Source organism: Sphaerodactylus townsendi, linkage group LG05 (genome assembly GCF_021028975.2).
Source record: "Sphaerodactylus townsendi isolate TG3544 linkage group LG05, MPM_Stown_v2.3, whole genome shotgun sequence".
NCBI lineage: Eukaryota > Metazoa > Chordata > Lepidosauria > Squamata > Sphaerodactylidae > Sphaerodactylus > Sphaerodactylus townsendi.
In genome coordinates this window covers 89,871,726-89,888,112 of record NC_059429.1, presented here as the reverse complement: position 1 = coordinate 89,888,112, position 16,387 = coordinate 89,871,726, and the positions used below count along the sequence as shown (strand labels likewise).

The 16,387-nt window shown below is 41.5% G+C and overlaps 1 protein-coding gene across 3 annotated transcripts in view; it reads left to right on the top strand.

The window, feature by feature from the left end:
- PLXNA2 (plexin A2) overlaps positions 1-16,387 on the top strand; it is a 533,025-nt gene that overhangs the window by 335,278 nt on the left and 181,360 nt on the right. For all 3 annotated transcript variants that reach the window (XM_048496018.1, XM_048496021.1, XM_048496020.1), the window contains exons 6-8: positions 5,174-5,297; positions 6,115-6,268; positions 11,804-11,900. In XM_048496018.1, the coding sequence (XP_048351975.1) occupies positions 5,174-5,297; positions 6,115-6,268; positions 11,804-11,900 (375 nt within the window). The remainder of the gene's footprint in view (positions 1-5,173; positions 5,298-6,114; positions 6,269-11,803; positions 11,901-16,387) is intronic.

The following is a 16,387-nucleotide window of genomic DNA, read 5'->3' as shown; positions in this document are numbered from 1 at the left end:
GCAAACAGAAATTTTGCTAGTCTTGTTGATATTCTTTCAGCTTCCCTGCAGTTCCCTTGAAATTATATTCGATTAGATTTCCACAAATCAATCTCAAATGTTACCATAGGCATCATGGATAACAACAAAAATGTTTCCCACCAGCACCTCAATGTACCCTACTGCTGTTCTACTTGAACCAAAGCCCTCTAAACCTGCACTGAGGTTTTTTGCTTTGAGGAATGTTTTTCCTATAAGGCAGTTTCTAACACTGCAAACAGCAGTAACAGAGAGCCTCAAGATGCAGCCGAGAAACATGCCTCTTCATCCTGTCTGAACTATAAAAATAAAAGGAATGGGCATCCTTTCTGAAGAGTTTTAAACCCCTGGTGTGCCAGCTTAAGACACAAGTATATTCTTTTAAACTGAATAAGGAAAAGACTTCCTCCTTAACAGTCCAGTCCTAAAACAATTACTCTCTTCTATGCCCATTGATGTCAATGGACTTAGAAGAATTTAGCTCTGTTTAGGATTGCACTGTAGGTCATCCTGTTGTTCAGGTGGCAGGTAGAGCCAACAAGGAGACTGCTAAAGAATCTCCTTGGTCCACTGGGATCTATATCCTGCAGGGCTCCTCCATATGCTGTTTGTTTGCTAGTATGTTATTGTCTCCAGACCTATTTATCTCTGTTAGGGCTGTTGCCATAAATAGTATGATAAAAAGAGCCATTCCAGCAAGTCAATGAGATAAAGGCTCCAGTCAAGAGCTCACTTTAGAGCAATCTCACAGATTCACTTAAAAGACAATAATTCTTTTCTTTGGCAGCATTCATATTTTGGTCCATTATATTCAAGTAAAGGGGGAGTGTGCAAAAAGAAAATAGCTGTATCAATTGCTGTGTGTCTCTGCTGCTGCTTGCAAAGGAAAAGCGGTAACACCCCACCCCAGTGCAATTTCTTAGAAGCAAACAGCCCTTCAGTAATGAAGATTGCTCAAGTCCCAGTTTTGTGAGCCCTCTTGTCACCTCATCTAGACAAGGTTTGTCAAAGGAAGATTAAAACTCTTTTTGGAACAGCTAACTTGTCTGCTAATGTGGACATTTACTTAAGATTGCATCTAGCCACAATGAAAGGAAAACAGTGAACCTGGTCTTGCAGTGTGCTCGTCTCAGTGAGAGGTGAAAAACAAAGTCCTCTTGCACGAGACACAACAACAAAATTCTTCTAGCCCTAGAACAAGTTTCAAGCCACTGCAACCTGGTGATGTGGGAACTGCACCAAAATCAGAACTTATGTGTTCCTGTGTAAGACAGTGCTGAGGGAAGTATTGGGCTTAACTGGACCACACACTGTAGCAGTTCCCATATTCCTTTAATATGCCAGATAAAACTGATTCACCCAAACTCCTGGGAGGTAGCTTTCTACTTGCTTTTGTGTATCATGTATTGATGGCAAAAACTATTTTAAAGCAATTGCTGTTTTAAAGCTAGCATCTTCACTGAAATGGAAAACTGACAACCCCTAGACAGACAGTTTAATATATTTATTTACAGAATTTTCATTCTGCTTTTCTTTTTTCACAAGGGCCACCCAAAGTGGCTAACAGATTAAAACTATCCATCATAAAATCACATTTTAAAACCACTGAAAACCAAACCTTCCTAACACAAAAACATACATCATTAAACCAGTTAAAAACAGAGCTCAAATACATGAAAACAAATACATGAAAACAGCAACTAAAACGTGAGGACAATAGGATCACTGAGGGGATGCCAAACAAAACAAAGAAGTTGCCCTCCCCTGTCAGAAGACAGCAACAGGAGACAGATAAATCTCTCTGAGGAGATAGTTCCAGAGTTTTGATGCCATGACTGAGAAGGCCCTCTGTCAAGTTGCCACAAACCTAATCTCAGAAAGTGAGGGTATCTGAAGTAGGGCCTCTGATGATGACGTTAGTGGTCAGGCTGATTCATAAGGAATTAGATGATCCTTCAAGTATGTTGGTTCCAAACCTATATGGATCTAAATGTAAACACTAGCATCTTGTACCTAGCATTAGGAGTAAGCTAAGGCCTTTAAAAAAAATACACAACTACTGGTTACATACTTCTCTAAACTGGAAGAAAATTCTGTCCTCCCCACATTTTACTGATACAGTGATCATTTGAGTTTGGAATATTGTAGCAGACCCATTCTTTAAGTACACCCTTTCAAGTACATCAGGTAAATTTGCTTAGCTCTTGACGACAAACATACCAACTCCTCCGTGCTGTTTGATTATGTCTTCTAGCCCAATTTATTAAAGATCCCACTTGCACTGAATAGCAGAAACAACATCCCTGATGCTTGGGTGGTATCAGTTCTCCTAATATTTTCAGAGCTTTGCATAAGTTCAGTGATCTCATAACCTCTGATGGTGAAGCAAAATGGAAAGATCAGGAGATTATTATTCCTTTCTCTCCATTTTTCCTCATTTCAGCATTTCAGGCCACTCTGGGACCCCTCTCAAATGAAAAGATTCTGGTGATGAGCCAAGTGTCCAACACATGCCAGCTGCAGGGCCCATAACTCAGCTTGTGACATGTAATAGTTTTGGTTTAAGGAGGAAGTGGGGGTGGAGGAGAGAGCGAGCCTGGGAAATTCAACCATGAAAACCAACCTTAACTCTACTGTCTCCAGTTTACAGTGGAGGAATGAAAGCTTCCAGCATTCTAAGACCTTTCAGCTCTGTGAGAGGACTAATCAGTCACTGTTTTTAATCAAAGAGCAAAAGTTGTGAAGTGGTTGCCATCCTGTGCTATACAGTTCTTCTAAGTCTCAGCGGATGGTGTATTTAATGCTTAGAAAAATAAAAGCAGCACCAACAGCCACATAATACCATGATGGGAATTTAGCATCCCATAACAAGTCCCTATGTTCAAGTACATGCCTTTCAAAGCCAGTGGCTGCGCTCACATTTTTAGGAATCAACACATGTTACTTCCATACAAATGTTTTGTTCTGATTTTACATTCAAGTTAGAGACAGGAGTTTGGGGATTTGTGTGTTGGGGAGGGGGGTACTCATGTGACATTATTGTTTATTTCTCCATTTTCTAGTTTTCTTCCTGCTTTTCTCCAATATTTCTCAAAACTGATTTTATAGACTTTTTTTTCAGAATGATTACAGTATCAGCATAGTATGTCCCTAGTGGTGCCATTTTCCTTGCTCCAGCTCCCCAAATCACCATCACCCTCTCATGCACCTCCAGAAGACATCTTCAAAATTGATAGTTGCTATGTAGATGGTTTTTAGCAGAAATGATTCAGTTTTTAATTGTGTATCAATCTGTAAATATTTTATTTAGCTCACTCAGAGCCCCTGGCTGTGAGGCAGCCTGGAAGCCCAGCTGAGAAAGAATGGGTAGTTGTTTTAAAAGCATGGATAGGCTGTGTCTATATTCTGTGTGTGTGGGTGTGTGCATGTGCGCGTGCCTATGTTTTCCATGCAGAGGACCAGAGAGGTACATAATGATGAATCTGCTCATGTGATCAGGATATAGAACTGTAAAATTTCATAGCACAAGCACTGTAGTATTTTTGGAATATTACACATAAAAACCATATTCTGATATAATGCTATGATGCTAAAGTGTACTATATCTCTTATCTGTTATCTTGAAAGCAATTTTCCTTTATTAAAATCAGGTATGGGTCCGTGGGAGCCAAATAAAAGTGCTTTATTGGCCAGATAGCCCATGCTGCACCATGCATCTCAGTGCTCAGTTACACAAAGTTATCTGGTTTTAGCTGATTTTGGCCTTGGACATACCATTTTTAGGTTCCACTCAGCTGGAAGCATCTTTTTCTTAACAGGTTTTCTTAACAACTTTCTCTTGTTGTTTGAGAGACTAAGGTGAGATGTGATCAATGTGTCTAAAATAAGGAATGAGTCTACAGAAAATGAGTAACTGCAGAAATCATTACAATTAAAGGTTGCTGAACAGGACTACATAGCAACTGCTTACACCTATTACGCTATCCAACATGTCCTTAAAATATTTATTATTAAAGGACTGGTAATGCCTGATAGGGGACAAATTATGCTACATCAGTTTTTCTAGTAAATCTCTTTATTGTATAGTATTAGCATGTATAGGGAGAAAGTCAAAAAAGCTAAAGTGCAGAATGAGCTCAGGCTTGCTAGAGAAATTAAAAACAATAAAAAGGGGCTTTTTTGGTTATGTCTGTAGCAAAAGGAAAACAACAACATGGTAGTATCACTGTGTGGAGAAGATGGCACAAAGCTAACAGGGGATGGAGAAAAGACAGAACTGCTCAATGCCTTCTTTATTTTGGACTTCTCCCAAAAGAAAAACAGTGGTCAGCTTGGGGGAAATGGAGCAGATGATGCAGCAGGGGAAATCCAGCACAGAATAGATGAAAAAGTATTACTAGAATATTACACTTAGGCAGAAAAAATGAAATGCACATATATAAGATGAGTAATACCTGGCTTGACAGCAGTACACGTGAAAGGGATCTGGAAGTCTTAGTAGAACACAAGCTGAATATGAATCGACAGTGTGATGTGGCAGCTAGGAAAGCCAATATGATTCTGGGCTGCATCAATAGGAGTATAGTGTCTAGATCAAGAGAAGCAACAGTATCACTCTAGCCTGTGTTGGTCAAACCTCACCTTGAATACTGTGTCCAGAGCAGGGTGACAAAGATGGTAACAGGTCTGGAATTCATACCCTATGGGAAGAGATTTAGGAAACTGGGTATGTTTAATCTGGAGAAGAGAAGATTAAGGGGTGAAATGTTTAAATATTTGAAGGGATGTCACATTGAAGATGGAGAAAGCTTGTTTTCTTCTGTTCCAAAGACTAGGACATGGAGTAATGGGTTCAAACTAAGAGAAAAAAGATTCCACATAAACATTGTTAAGAACTTCCTGACATTAAGGGCTGTTTGACAGTGGAATATGCTGCCTTGGAGGCTGGTGGAGTTTCTTTCTTTGGAGGTTTTAAACATCTGCCAGGAATGCTTTGATTGTGTGTTTCTGCATATCAGGGAGTTGGTGGTCTCTTCCAATTTTATGATTCTAGTTCATGCCAAAATAAGGGGAAATGCAAACTACGGTACTTTGATGGGAAAATGTGGAAGTCTACTTGCTTTTCATTTATGCCATCCTATACTTTTGGTATTAGGTGTTCCCGGAGGGACAAGTGCGAGCGAGCAAATGAACCATACCGATTTGCAGCCAGCATTAACCAGTGTATGAGTATCATTGTACAACCCAGCAGTATCCCGGTTTCTGAGCACAGCCTTCCAGTAAGTAGCAGGGTAATGACTTGCTTAATTGTTTTTCCCATGCTTGTTTTATGATGTTTTCAGTCACTGTGCGTTTAATCTCAGGTATGGATTCCATACACTGAGGTGGCCACATGCAGAGCTCTGTGTGGATTAGCTTTTTGCACACCACTGTGAACATACATTTTCAATCTCTCGCAGTGATGGATAGAAATCGATGCAGTGATCTGGGTGTTGCAGAACTATCACTATCACTTCAGCACATGGCACCAGGGGTTGGAAGTCGACACAAATCGACTTTTGTGCCCTGTTATTTGAGATTTGTGAGGCCCCAAGGAGTTATGACCAACCTTTGAGTATTTAGACTATTAATGGAAAAAATATATTTTCAGAAGATATGTGGAAGAAAGTTTCCCTGGTTGGAAGCTAGGCTATTTGTAGCTCTATTAAAACCTTTTGTGATGTTTAGCTGGAAGAGAATTGTCTATTGTATTTCTGTCCACTGGTATTATGACATATCAGGTCAGCTGGGTGACTGCAGCTACCATACAGTGACGTGAAAAGCTATTGAAGAGCAACTTGCCAGTTTACTGCTGCTTCACTGCTGAGGAAAGGAAAGAAAAGAGAACAATATTTTATGGTTGTGCCAGTTCCTTTTTGTCTTCCTTTCTATTAATAATTTGTATCCCACTTTCTCCACAGGAAGAGCTCAAGGCAGCTACATAAAATTCAAAACAATATAAGCAGAATTACAATCAGCACAACACTGTGCACAGTGTCAAGGCTCTGAAAGCTGTTTTGAAATTCATTGTGACTGTCTTTTTCCTTTTTTCTGTAGCTCAGCTTGCTAGTAAGTGATGCTCCTGACCTGTCAACTGGTATCACCTGTGTATTTGGAAACCTCACTGAAGTGGAAGGCCAAGTTTTAGGCAACCAGATTGTATGCATCTCACCAGTATCTAAGGCTGTCCCCGCCATACCTGTGGACCAGGGTGAGCTGACTTATTCATTGAGGTACAATAGGGGCAGCCAAACTGCAATACAGATATCACAAGTGGCAAGACATCTTAGAACCTTTTTGGAATAAAAACTAGAGAACTAGTGATCTAGAATTAAAAATTAGGCTTCTTTGTTGCTTACTATTCCAGTTTTGCCTTCTCCTTCAGTCAGTAGACTTGAGGCAATTCTGTCCCATAATATCCACTAGAAAGAGGTATTTCTTTTACCGTAAGAATAGTTCAGCAGTGAAATCGGCTGCATAGGGAGGTGGTGAGCCCCCAGGTTACTAGAAATCCTTAAGAAGTGGCTTTAAGCATTGGCAGGAATGTTTTAGGTTGATCCTGCCTTGAGAATTGGGACCAAATGGCCTGTATGGCTTCTTCCAAATCTATGAATCTATTATTGTCTTGTGACACATCTGCCAACAGGATACATCTGCCACCGGGATATACAAGTAAATATCAGAATGAAACATTTCACAACAGAACTCTCCGGAATACTGTGTTTCTGTCAGAGCCCTTTGGGGATGAGGCGGCCTATAAAATCGAATGAATGAATGAATGAATGAATGAATGAATGAATGAATGAATGAATGAATGAATGAATGAATGAATGAATGAATGAATGAATGAATGAATGAATAGCAGCTGTTCTGATTTAACATCCATAGCAGGAAAAGTACCCATCAGCCTGATTAAACATTAATAAAATAGAATTGAATTTGCTGATAAATTCTACCTTAGTATCTCTTTATTTTTATTTATTTATTTATTTTGAAATAGGGTGCCTTTGTGGTCAGTAGCAGAGAGCCTTGGAAGACTGAAATGTTATTTCATTAGTTTCTGAGTTTTGCCACTTTTGATACCAGTTATATGTCCATTCAGTCTCTTACATAGAGGGAGGCCTATAAACACCTACAAAGCATTGTAGACAGGTGATGGCATATGCTGCAATGGAAAATGTTCAGGTAAATTAGCCCCTCAAGATATGGTTTATACTACTACATTTTCTAACACTGTTATTTGATTGATTTGGTAACAGTACAGGCTTTAGGATATGTTGGAGGGTCTGGTCCCAGGGCTTGTGTCTCTGTTAAGTGATCCAGCATTACTGGTAAGAAGCTGGTTTAGATTGGAGATCTATCTGCAAGTAAGAACAGGCCAGCTACCCAGAATGTGTGGGAAGAAGTGTCATTATTCAAGCCAAGCTGCAGATTGTTGATGCTCCATTGAGCACTTTTTCGGTTGAGACACGCAAAATCAAGTAGTGTTCTGTCACTTCCTCTGCTGAACTTGGCATGTAATAGGGCCTGCCTGGGTGTCAGTGAGATCTTGTCCATCTCTTTCTTTACTTCACTATGTTGCTAAAACAGTTTTAAGAATGTATTGTCGAAGGCTTTCACGGCCGGAATCACTTGGGTGCTGTGTGGTTTCCGGGCTGTATGGCCGTGTTCTAGCAGCATTCTCTCCTGACGTTTCGCCTGCATCTATGGCTGCCATCTTCAGAGGATCTGATGTTGGGAAAGCAAGTGGAGTATATATCTGTTGGAGTGTCCAGGGGGGGGTGAGCAACCTTGTCTGTGAGTAACAAAGAAGGCAACCAGGTCAATAGTTGAGGGCATCTGAATAGAAGTATGAGTAACAATGAAGACTATAGCATGGGCGTAACACTGGAGATAGCAAGGTCACTGGTAGGAGCATCTGAATAGAAGGTTCTAAGAAACAAAGGCCAGGATACTTCTATTTAGATGCTCCTACCAGTGACCTTGCTATCTCCAGTGTTACGCCCATGCTATAGTCTTCATTGTTACTCATACTTCTATTCAGATGCCCTCAACTATTGACCTGGTTGCCTTCTTTGTTACTCACACACAAGGTTGCTCCACCCACCCTGGACACTCCAACAGATATATACTCCACTTGCTTTCCCAACATCAGATCCTCTGAAGATGGCAGCCACAGATGCAGGCGAAACGTCAGGAGAGAATGCTGCTAGAACACTGCCATACAGCCCGGAAACCACACAGCACCCAAGTTTTAAGAATGCCTGATATGTGAGATGTGCATCCTTTTCCAAGAACTGGAAGAAATATCAGTGATACTGTAAGCTTTGTCTGGAGACTATCAGTTATCAGAACTCTAGTCCTAAAAGGCTGGTGGGAAAGGGATACTATCCACAAATCAGCTTTCCTATGTTTGCCTGTAGTGGGAGTAAGCCACTTCTATCAAATTTTGTGCACCCCACACGTTTAACAGTCAAACTTCAAGCCATCTGCTTTCTGGGCTTATGTATCATTAGGGGTCTCATTCTTTTGTTACTTGAGGCGGATCAAGAGGGAGGCAACGTGGGTGTTACTCACGCTCTGAGGTCTGACTCAGCCACCGTGAGTGGGTGGAAGAGGTTTCTGTTTTTCAGGCTGTTGCTTTGCTAATGTCACTGCTGTCAAGTTCTTTCTTCCACGCATGCTTATGCTCATCGTTACCAAAAGCTAATTGTTTTAAACTTATTTTCTCATTGGCTGGTTTCCAAGCATTCCTACTTGGGCACAGGCAGTGAAAACTTTAATACTAACTTCAGTGCAAGTTGGTGTTTGTTCAAATGAATCCAGTTCCATAATTGTAAAGCAGTTGTGATAAGTTCTTTCCTTTCTGTTAGTGTCACATCGGCTTAGCATATAGAGGCATCACCTAGCATCACCTAAAAAAGGCATCACCTAGCAATCTCAAATCCATTTCTCACATGCATGGGAATGAGATGGCAGAGTAGCCTGTACCACTTCAGACTGCAGAAGAAGGATCAAGCTTTGCAGTGCTTCCCTATATTTGCTAGAATGGGGTATGAACCAACAGGCTTGGATCTGGAAGAACCAGATCTGAATCCCCACTGTGCTATGGAAGCTTGCTAGGTAACTTTGGTCCAGTGTCTCTCTCTCTCTGTGTCCCTCTCAGCCTAATCTGTCTCACAGAATCTGCTGTGAACTTAAAATGGAGAAGCGGAGAACAATGTAAACAGCTTTGGGTCCCCACTGGGGAGGAAAGCACGGTACAAATAAAAATAAACTCTATTTTTTAAAAAAGCATAGCAAGCAAGTCTAAAGGTTAGAGCTCTATTTCATGGAATTTTAAAGGCAAGAAATAGGCTGGACTGTAGTATATCATGTATAGTCTGATTTATGGAATTCCTTTTTCCAGATCAGGACTTTGCTACCTTAACTTCACTTTATCTCTTATATGTTTCAACCAGGCCTTGTGTCCTGATACTACTGTTACTCTGTAAATGTGCGAGCCATGCATGATAGCCACTCATATCAGCATCAAAAAAGTTGGGCAAATGTCAAAAACATTGGGCCAATGTTAGCTTCAATGTAGGCTCCTCCTGCATGGTCTAGTCCAGGGGTAGGGAACCTGCGGCTCTCCAGATGTTCAGGAACTACAATTCCCATCAGCCCCTGCCAGCATGGCCAATTGGCCATGCTGACAGAGGCTGATGGGAATTGTAGTTCCTGAACATCTGGAGAGCCGCAGGTTCCCTACCCCTGGTCTAGTCTTTCTCATGCTGCTCTGGCAGTTTAAAAACAGTAGTATTGGTATGTCTTCCTTTCTATGACAGTGCCCTCCTAAGTTGAGTTAGATACTTCTAGGTCAGTGGTGGTGAACCTTTGGCACTCCAGATGTTATGGACTACCATTCCCATCAGCCCCTGCCAGCATGGCCAATTGGTTCACCACCACGGTTCTAGGTTCATAGACTTCAAAGAACTTATAAGGTTATAACACTACGTAGCATGACTTTCATGAATTTTGCACAACATAAATATAACATCTTTAAGATGTTATAAAAAGATGTTTTAGCATTTTGTGTTCCCATAGCACAGGAGAACACAAGCGTTGCCAGCCAAAACTGATTTTGTTTACACCCTACTGCACAGAGCTCTCTCTCTGATGCTTTTTAATATCTTCATGCACCCCCTGGCAAGTTTGGTCTGGAGTTTAGGGATGCAGTGTCATCAATAAGCTCATGTTCACAATGGAGGGCAGCCTGTCTTCGGCCCCTGGAGCTCTCCAGCATTGTTTGGAGGCCGTTGCTGGTTGGTTGAGAGTGAGCAGGCTAAAGTTAAATCCTACAAAGATGGAGGTGTTGTGGCTGGGTCACAGGGAATGACCAATGGATTTTTGCCTGCCTATGCTGAATGGCGAGGCATTGCACTTGGCCTCGTCCATCAAGAGCCTGGGAGTAATCTTGGACCCGGCATTATAGCTCAAGGCCCAGGTTACTCAGACAGCCCAGGTAGCATTCCACTATCTACGGCAGGCATGGCAACTGGCCCCTTACCTCTCCTGGTCGGTCCTAGCCCCAGTACTCCATGTAACGGTCACTTCCAGGCTTGACTATTGTAACTCACTGTATGCTGGCCTGCCTTTGACTGTGATCCAGAAGCTTAAACTTGTTCAGCATGCGGCAGCCAGAATCCTTACGGGGACGTCTAGTCAGGACTGGATCACTCCGGTCCTGTACCATTTTCATTGGCTGCCCATCGAGTTCTGGGTCATGTTCAAAGTGCTGATTTTAACCTTTAAGGCTATAAGTGGCCTTGGGCATACTTGAGGGACCACATCTCCCCATATTGCCCCGCTATGTCCCTCCAGTCTTCGGAGGAGAACCTATTAGAGGTCCCTGGCCTCCACTAGGGCCAAGGCTTTTACGGCCCTGGCCCTCCTCTGGTGGATCAGGCTCCCTGCGGAATTTATAGAATTTCCGCAGGGCTTGTAAAACAAACCTGTTCCACCAGGCATTTGGCCAGCCAGACTGAATGTGATCTGATTGCATCTGACCTCCGGTGGGATCAGTTGAGAGGGAGCGGGTTGGGTTTTTTATTGCCATTTGTCTTATGTTTTAAATAGTTCCTGATAGTTTTATTGGGTAGTATTATGGGTTTTAAAACTGTTTTAAATTATTATATTATGTCATTCTATCTCTGGTGTCTGCCGCCCTGAACCCTTTGGGGGAGGGAGGCCTATAAATTTGAAGTAGTAAGTAAGTAAGTATGTAAGTAAGTAAGAAGTAAGTACGTACGTATGTATGTACATACATACATAAATACATACATATTGTCCTAAAGTCATTATATTTGTGCTATGTGGAATCCACCTTTGTGAGTGTACTAAGAACTTGTGTTAAGGCACAGAAGAAGACATACATGGCGTACTCCACTTAGGGCTTTATAGGGCAAAATAACTCCATCTGTTAGAAGCCACTGATAAATCACTGATGGAATGTGATCCTAATGGCCTGCTTAACAAAAGAAGGTCACCAGATACTTTCCTACTGTGTAGTAGGGCATCACCATATTGAAAGATCAAATTACAACAGCCTCACCAGACAAGAGAGGTAAAAAAGCAATTGAAAGGCATATAAGAACTCCAGAAGAAATGGGTTTGAGAGATAATGAAGCTATATATGAGGGAATTAAATTATTCCACTGTCATACCTGAATTTTTTTTCTTTTTGTCCTTTTTCTTCTTTTTCCAGACTGGTTTGGGATAGAGCTGCTGCTGAAATCCAAAGAGACAGGCAAGATGTTTGTCAGCACTGAGTTCAAGTTTTACAACTGCAGTGCTCACCAATTGTAAGACTCTAATTTTATTCTTCCTACCCACCAGTACCTGAGGATTCTACAAATAGGAGTTAACATTATTCACTACAGGAGACATCTCAGTACCAAGTAATAGCTCTGTGAACCAAAAGAGCATGGTTAAGAAGTGATAAACTGTAGCAGCCAATGTTAAGAAAGGCTAGTCAAGTTAGTTAAAAATAATTTTTTGGTACCCATGTCCATTTTGAACATAAGTTGATTATCTTCCCACTAAAGCAGAGTTTAGAGATTATTAGATACAAAAGATGAACCAGTGGAATATCAGTACAGTGTTATGATATTAATCATTCTAAGCTACCTCAAGCATTGCTTTTGGGAATCTAAACCTTATTCTGAGATATAATGCTTGGACAGTTGTTGAAATGCTCTCACGTTGTCAAGTTGCCATGTTTGGGAGGGGGGAATTCTCTGGGAGCACTTTCGCCTTTGCAGGTGCCTGATTATCTCCTAGTTCTTGAGGTTTGCGGCTGGGAAAAGCCTCCAGGCTGGACACTACTAACTCTGTTGTTCCCATGTGGGGGTGGGGATCATGCTATTCATATTATCAACTGTTCTGGCATGCTTTTGCCAGAACTGTCTTTCTACTGTTCCTAACGTGCCTTCAATAAAATCCTTCAATAAAATCCAATAAAAACCACACAACCATTTTGTTGCCTGACCGGGGGATTGACACATGTATTGATAGATTAACAGCCCCATCCATGCACCAAGCATCTGGCTGCTGCCCCAAAGAGCCTTCCCAGTGGCATGGGGAAGGCAAGAGGCCTCCCTGCCTCTAAGAAGCCTCAATGGGTCACACTGCACTTACTCCAGCAAAAAAGCTGGCCAAAGTGTGGGCTGCGGTCCACTGGCACAACACCAGCAAAGGCCTAGAGGGAACTGTCTAATGTCGGCTCCTCCCCCAGCCATGTCCCCAGCCCACCCCCACTACACAGGTGGCAAGAGGCATAGGAATGGTGCCACAGTGTCTTGCATCACGTTCCAGTGCTGGGGAGGGTGGTGGCAGCTGCACATGGCAGTTTTGCCTCCCACTGGGACAAGTGCCAGAAAGGATCCACTGGTGCAGCCACCCCACTACTCCCAGTGGTGGAATCAGCCCCTTGCTTTGAATGGGGCTGTTTATCAGGATCTCAGCTTTGATGGTCTTAAAACCAAATCTTGTTTTTCTTAAGTAACCTGGCCCTAGTGCCTGGCCCTAGTGTTTCAAAAAGGGGATAGCAATTCCTCAAAGGCCCCTTCTGCACACACAGAATAATGCATTTTCAGTCCACTTTCAGAATTGTTTGCAAGTGGATTTTGCTACTTCACACAGTAAATTCCAGTTGCAAAGTGCAGTGAAAGTGCATGGAAAGTGCATTATTTTGCATGTGCGGAAGGGGCAAGTGAGAGCTTCCTTTGATAGTGGGCCAAAGATGTTGTATCATTTTTTCAGTCCTAAAGTGGGCGAAGTAGAAAATATTAGAAAATAGGAAACTCATAAAACATCAGCCACTCTGAAGCCAAATTATTTGCTGCTTTAATCAACTTTTCAGCCATTCTGCTTGATATGCATATGTGAACAAGTAGGACTTGGACTTAAGGCAGTACAAACAGAGTTGTGCTACACAAATGGCAACTTTCCAACCTCTTGCTGCATTTATCAGTGCCTTATCCCGTTGTCCTTGCACGGGTCAGTGAGCCCCCAGAAACAACAGGGGGTCAAAGTAAGAAAGAAGACCCACAGTGAGAGAAAGGAATCAATAAAAGTCACCACCCACCCCCACAATGAACAAAAAGACAAGACTGACTGCCAATGTTCTAAGGTGGTAATTTGGGAGTTTTCTCATACAAAACAAGAACACAACTGAAAGTGCACCTCTGCTAGGTTTCTGAATTGATTAACGGTTGTGCATGATGATGGACTGACAATCACATTTCACTCTTCCTGAGCTTTTCACCACACATGTAATTCCCGTCTAAATAGGAGGGAGCCTTGAGGAGACTATTCCCAGCTGAAAAAGTAGAAAATTGTATTGGGGTGCTGCATGGCATAACGAGAAGCTCATGCTCCATGGGAATAGCTTTCTGAGAGGGGTGTTCCATTTCTAGCTTAGAACTGAGAAATAAAGAGCAGGTCACATTCAGATGCCTACCAACAGAAATGAACATAAGAACATAAGAACAAGCCAGCTGGATCAGACCAAAGTCCATCTAGTCCAGCTCTCTGCTACTCGCAGTGGCCCACCAGGTGTTTTGGGGAGAGAAATGGGTCAAACACATGAGTGATTAAATATGTTCAGCTCCCAGTTCTTCATATTGCTACTTTCCTCAGATTTGCATTTATATGAATAAAATGAACTTCCTTCAATATTAAGGTCATTACAAAAGTATGAAAAAAGAAACATTTTAGGATATAGTCAATGTGTGTTTTACCATAATAAGGGGGAGAGGCACCCATCCTCTTCAGATTGGCATTATGGTATTTTCTGTTCACAAGATGGCAAGATTTCCCATGTGCCTCGTTTCAGATAAATTGTAACATTGTTTCTTCAGTGACTCCAAAGGAAGTACTTTATCACTGTGACTGGTACTTCCCTTGACCATCTGCTGTATTATCATTAGTTTCTGGGAAGGGGAAGAAAAATAAGGTTTTGTGCCATTAAAGTAGTAAACTAGTGCAAGGAGCTAAATTCTTAGATCATAAAGCTGCTGTTGGCCTTTGCAAGTATAAAATTCTCCTGTTTTTCCCCTCCAAAGCTGTTTATTAATAGAAGTACAAGAAAAGGCTCTTCCATACTGGGAGCAGAAATGTTCATGATTCAAATACTGTTTAGAGTTTTGTCCCTTTGGGAACTGCTTCTCTCAAAATATCCCAAGGCAAAAAAAAGTGGCTAAAAACTCCATCTCAAGTGGTAGGAGAAAAAAAAATTGCATGCGTGGCAGAGGATAGTCAAAGCCCCGGGCAAAATCTGGAGCAATCATACAATAGAATTGTAGCAGTCTTTACTTGAGTTCCAGCTGACCCACTAGATGGCATTAAAATGTTATTGCTGCTGTCACATATGAGTTGCAGACAGTAAACTTTCAAGACACCAGGTAAGGCTATACATCGTCCATCTAATGCAATGTGAAACTTGAAACTTTCAAGAGAAAAATAAGATAATAACAAAATCTGGTTGCCAACAGATTTCCTGCAGGACAGAAAACTTTACTTTTTTTATTTACCAGTTTCAATGTACAGATTTAAAACTGATAGTCATGGTTTATATATCTAGTGTTTCAGTTAAAAATAAATGTTCAAAGTGTTCAAATATTCAAATTAAAAGAAATTTGGTGGTAGACATTTAGTTTTAGAAAGTAGCACTACGTTCCTAAGCAGGTCTACTCATAATCCTACTTGAGGAGGGTTACTCCTAGAAATGTGGTCTTTGGATTGCACTACAAAAGACACAAAAATATTTCAACCTCATATCATAAAAATCAACTCAGTACAGCTTACAGTTTTTTCTTCACCTCAGAATGAAGACACAAGACATCTGTATTGGACTAAGCTAAGGCAAATCTTTATTGACCAACTGATCTGCAATCTAACTCTCTATTTAACTGTGAAACCCTACTCACCCAATTTAGGTTAACTAAACTTGGAAAGGTGTTTTTGGCTTCCTCCCCTATGTTGGCAGTCCCTTCCTGCTTAAAAGCTTCTGAGAAAAGGTTGCTAACATCATGGTGTGTCCTGGAAATCTTTCAGAATTACAACTGATCTCTAGACTGCAGAGATCAGTCCCCCAGAATAAAAATTTGCTTTGGAGGGTGGATATAGCATTATCTATAGCATTAGCCCCTCACCAAGGCTCCACCTCTGAATCTCCAGTTATATCCCTACCCAGAGTTGTCAATCCTATTCTGCACTTTCAGATACACCAATTAGGTCCTTGCAGTATTACCATCCTCTACCCAGGCCAGAGAGCTTTGGGCTGAGGGTTTAGGTGGTTAGTGGGGCAACCAGTCCCGAGAAAATTCCCTTACTAAGCCCTTGCAGACTGGTAATCAACAGAAGATTAATTTGAATAAACCAACCAAATGCTAGCCAATATACTCTACCATATCTGCTCGATGCCCACATGTTACCACTCGTAGTTAGGGCTTAAGTGAAAGCAAGTTAAAAGTCCAATTGTTAGTTCCCTCTTTGAAGGTGAAATACAAAGCAGGCAAAATGACCCACTTACAAGGCAATTCAGTAAGTATAACCTCAAAGAAATTCTCTTGGCCCTTGGGGATAACTGGCTAATCCAACACATGGAGCATGTGGATTATTATGGCTGTACTTTTTGAGGGAAGGGTCTGCTTTGTGTAAGTGTACAACTTATACTCTTTCCAGTGGCTAGATCACATGAGATCCTACCTGCATCCACACATCATAGATAGAGACAGCAATTTTAAAAAAATGTTGCACGCACACACACAGAGTAACTTGGTCTATT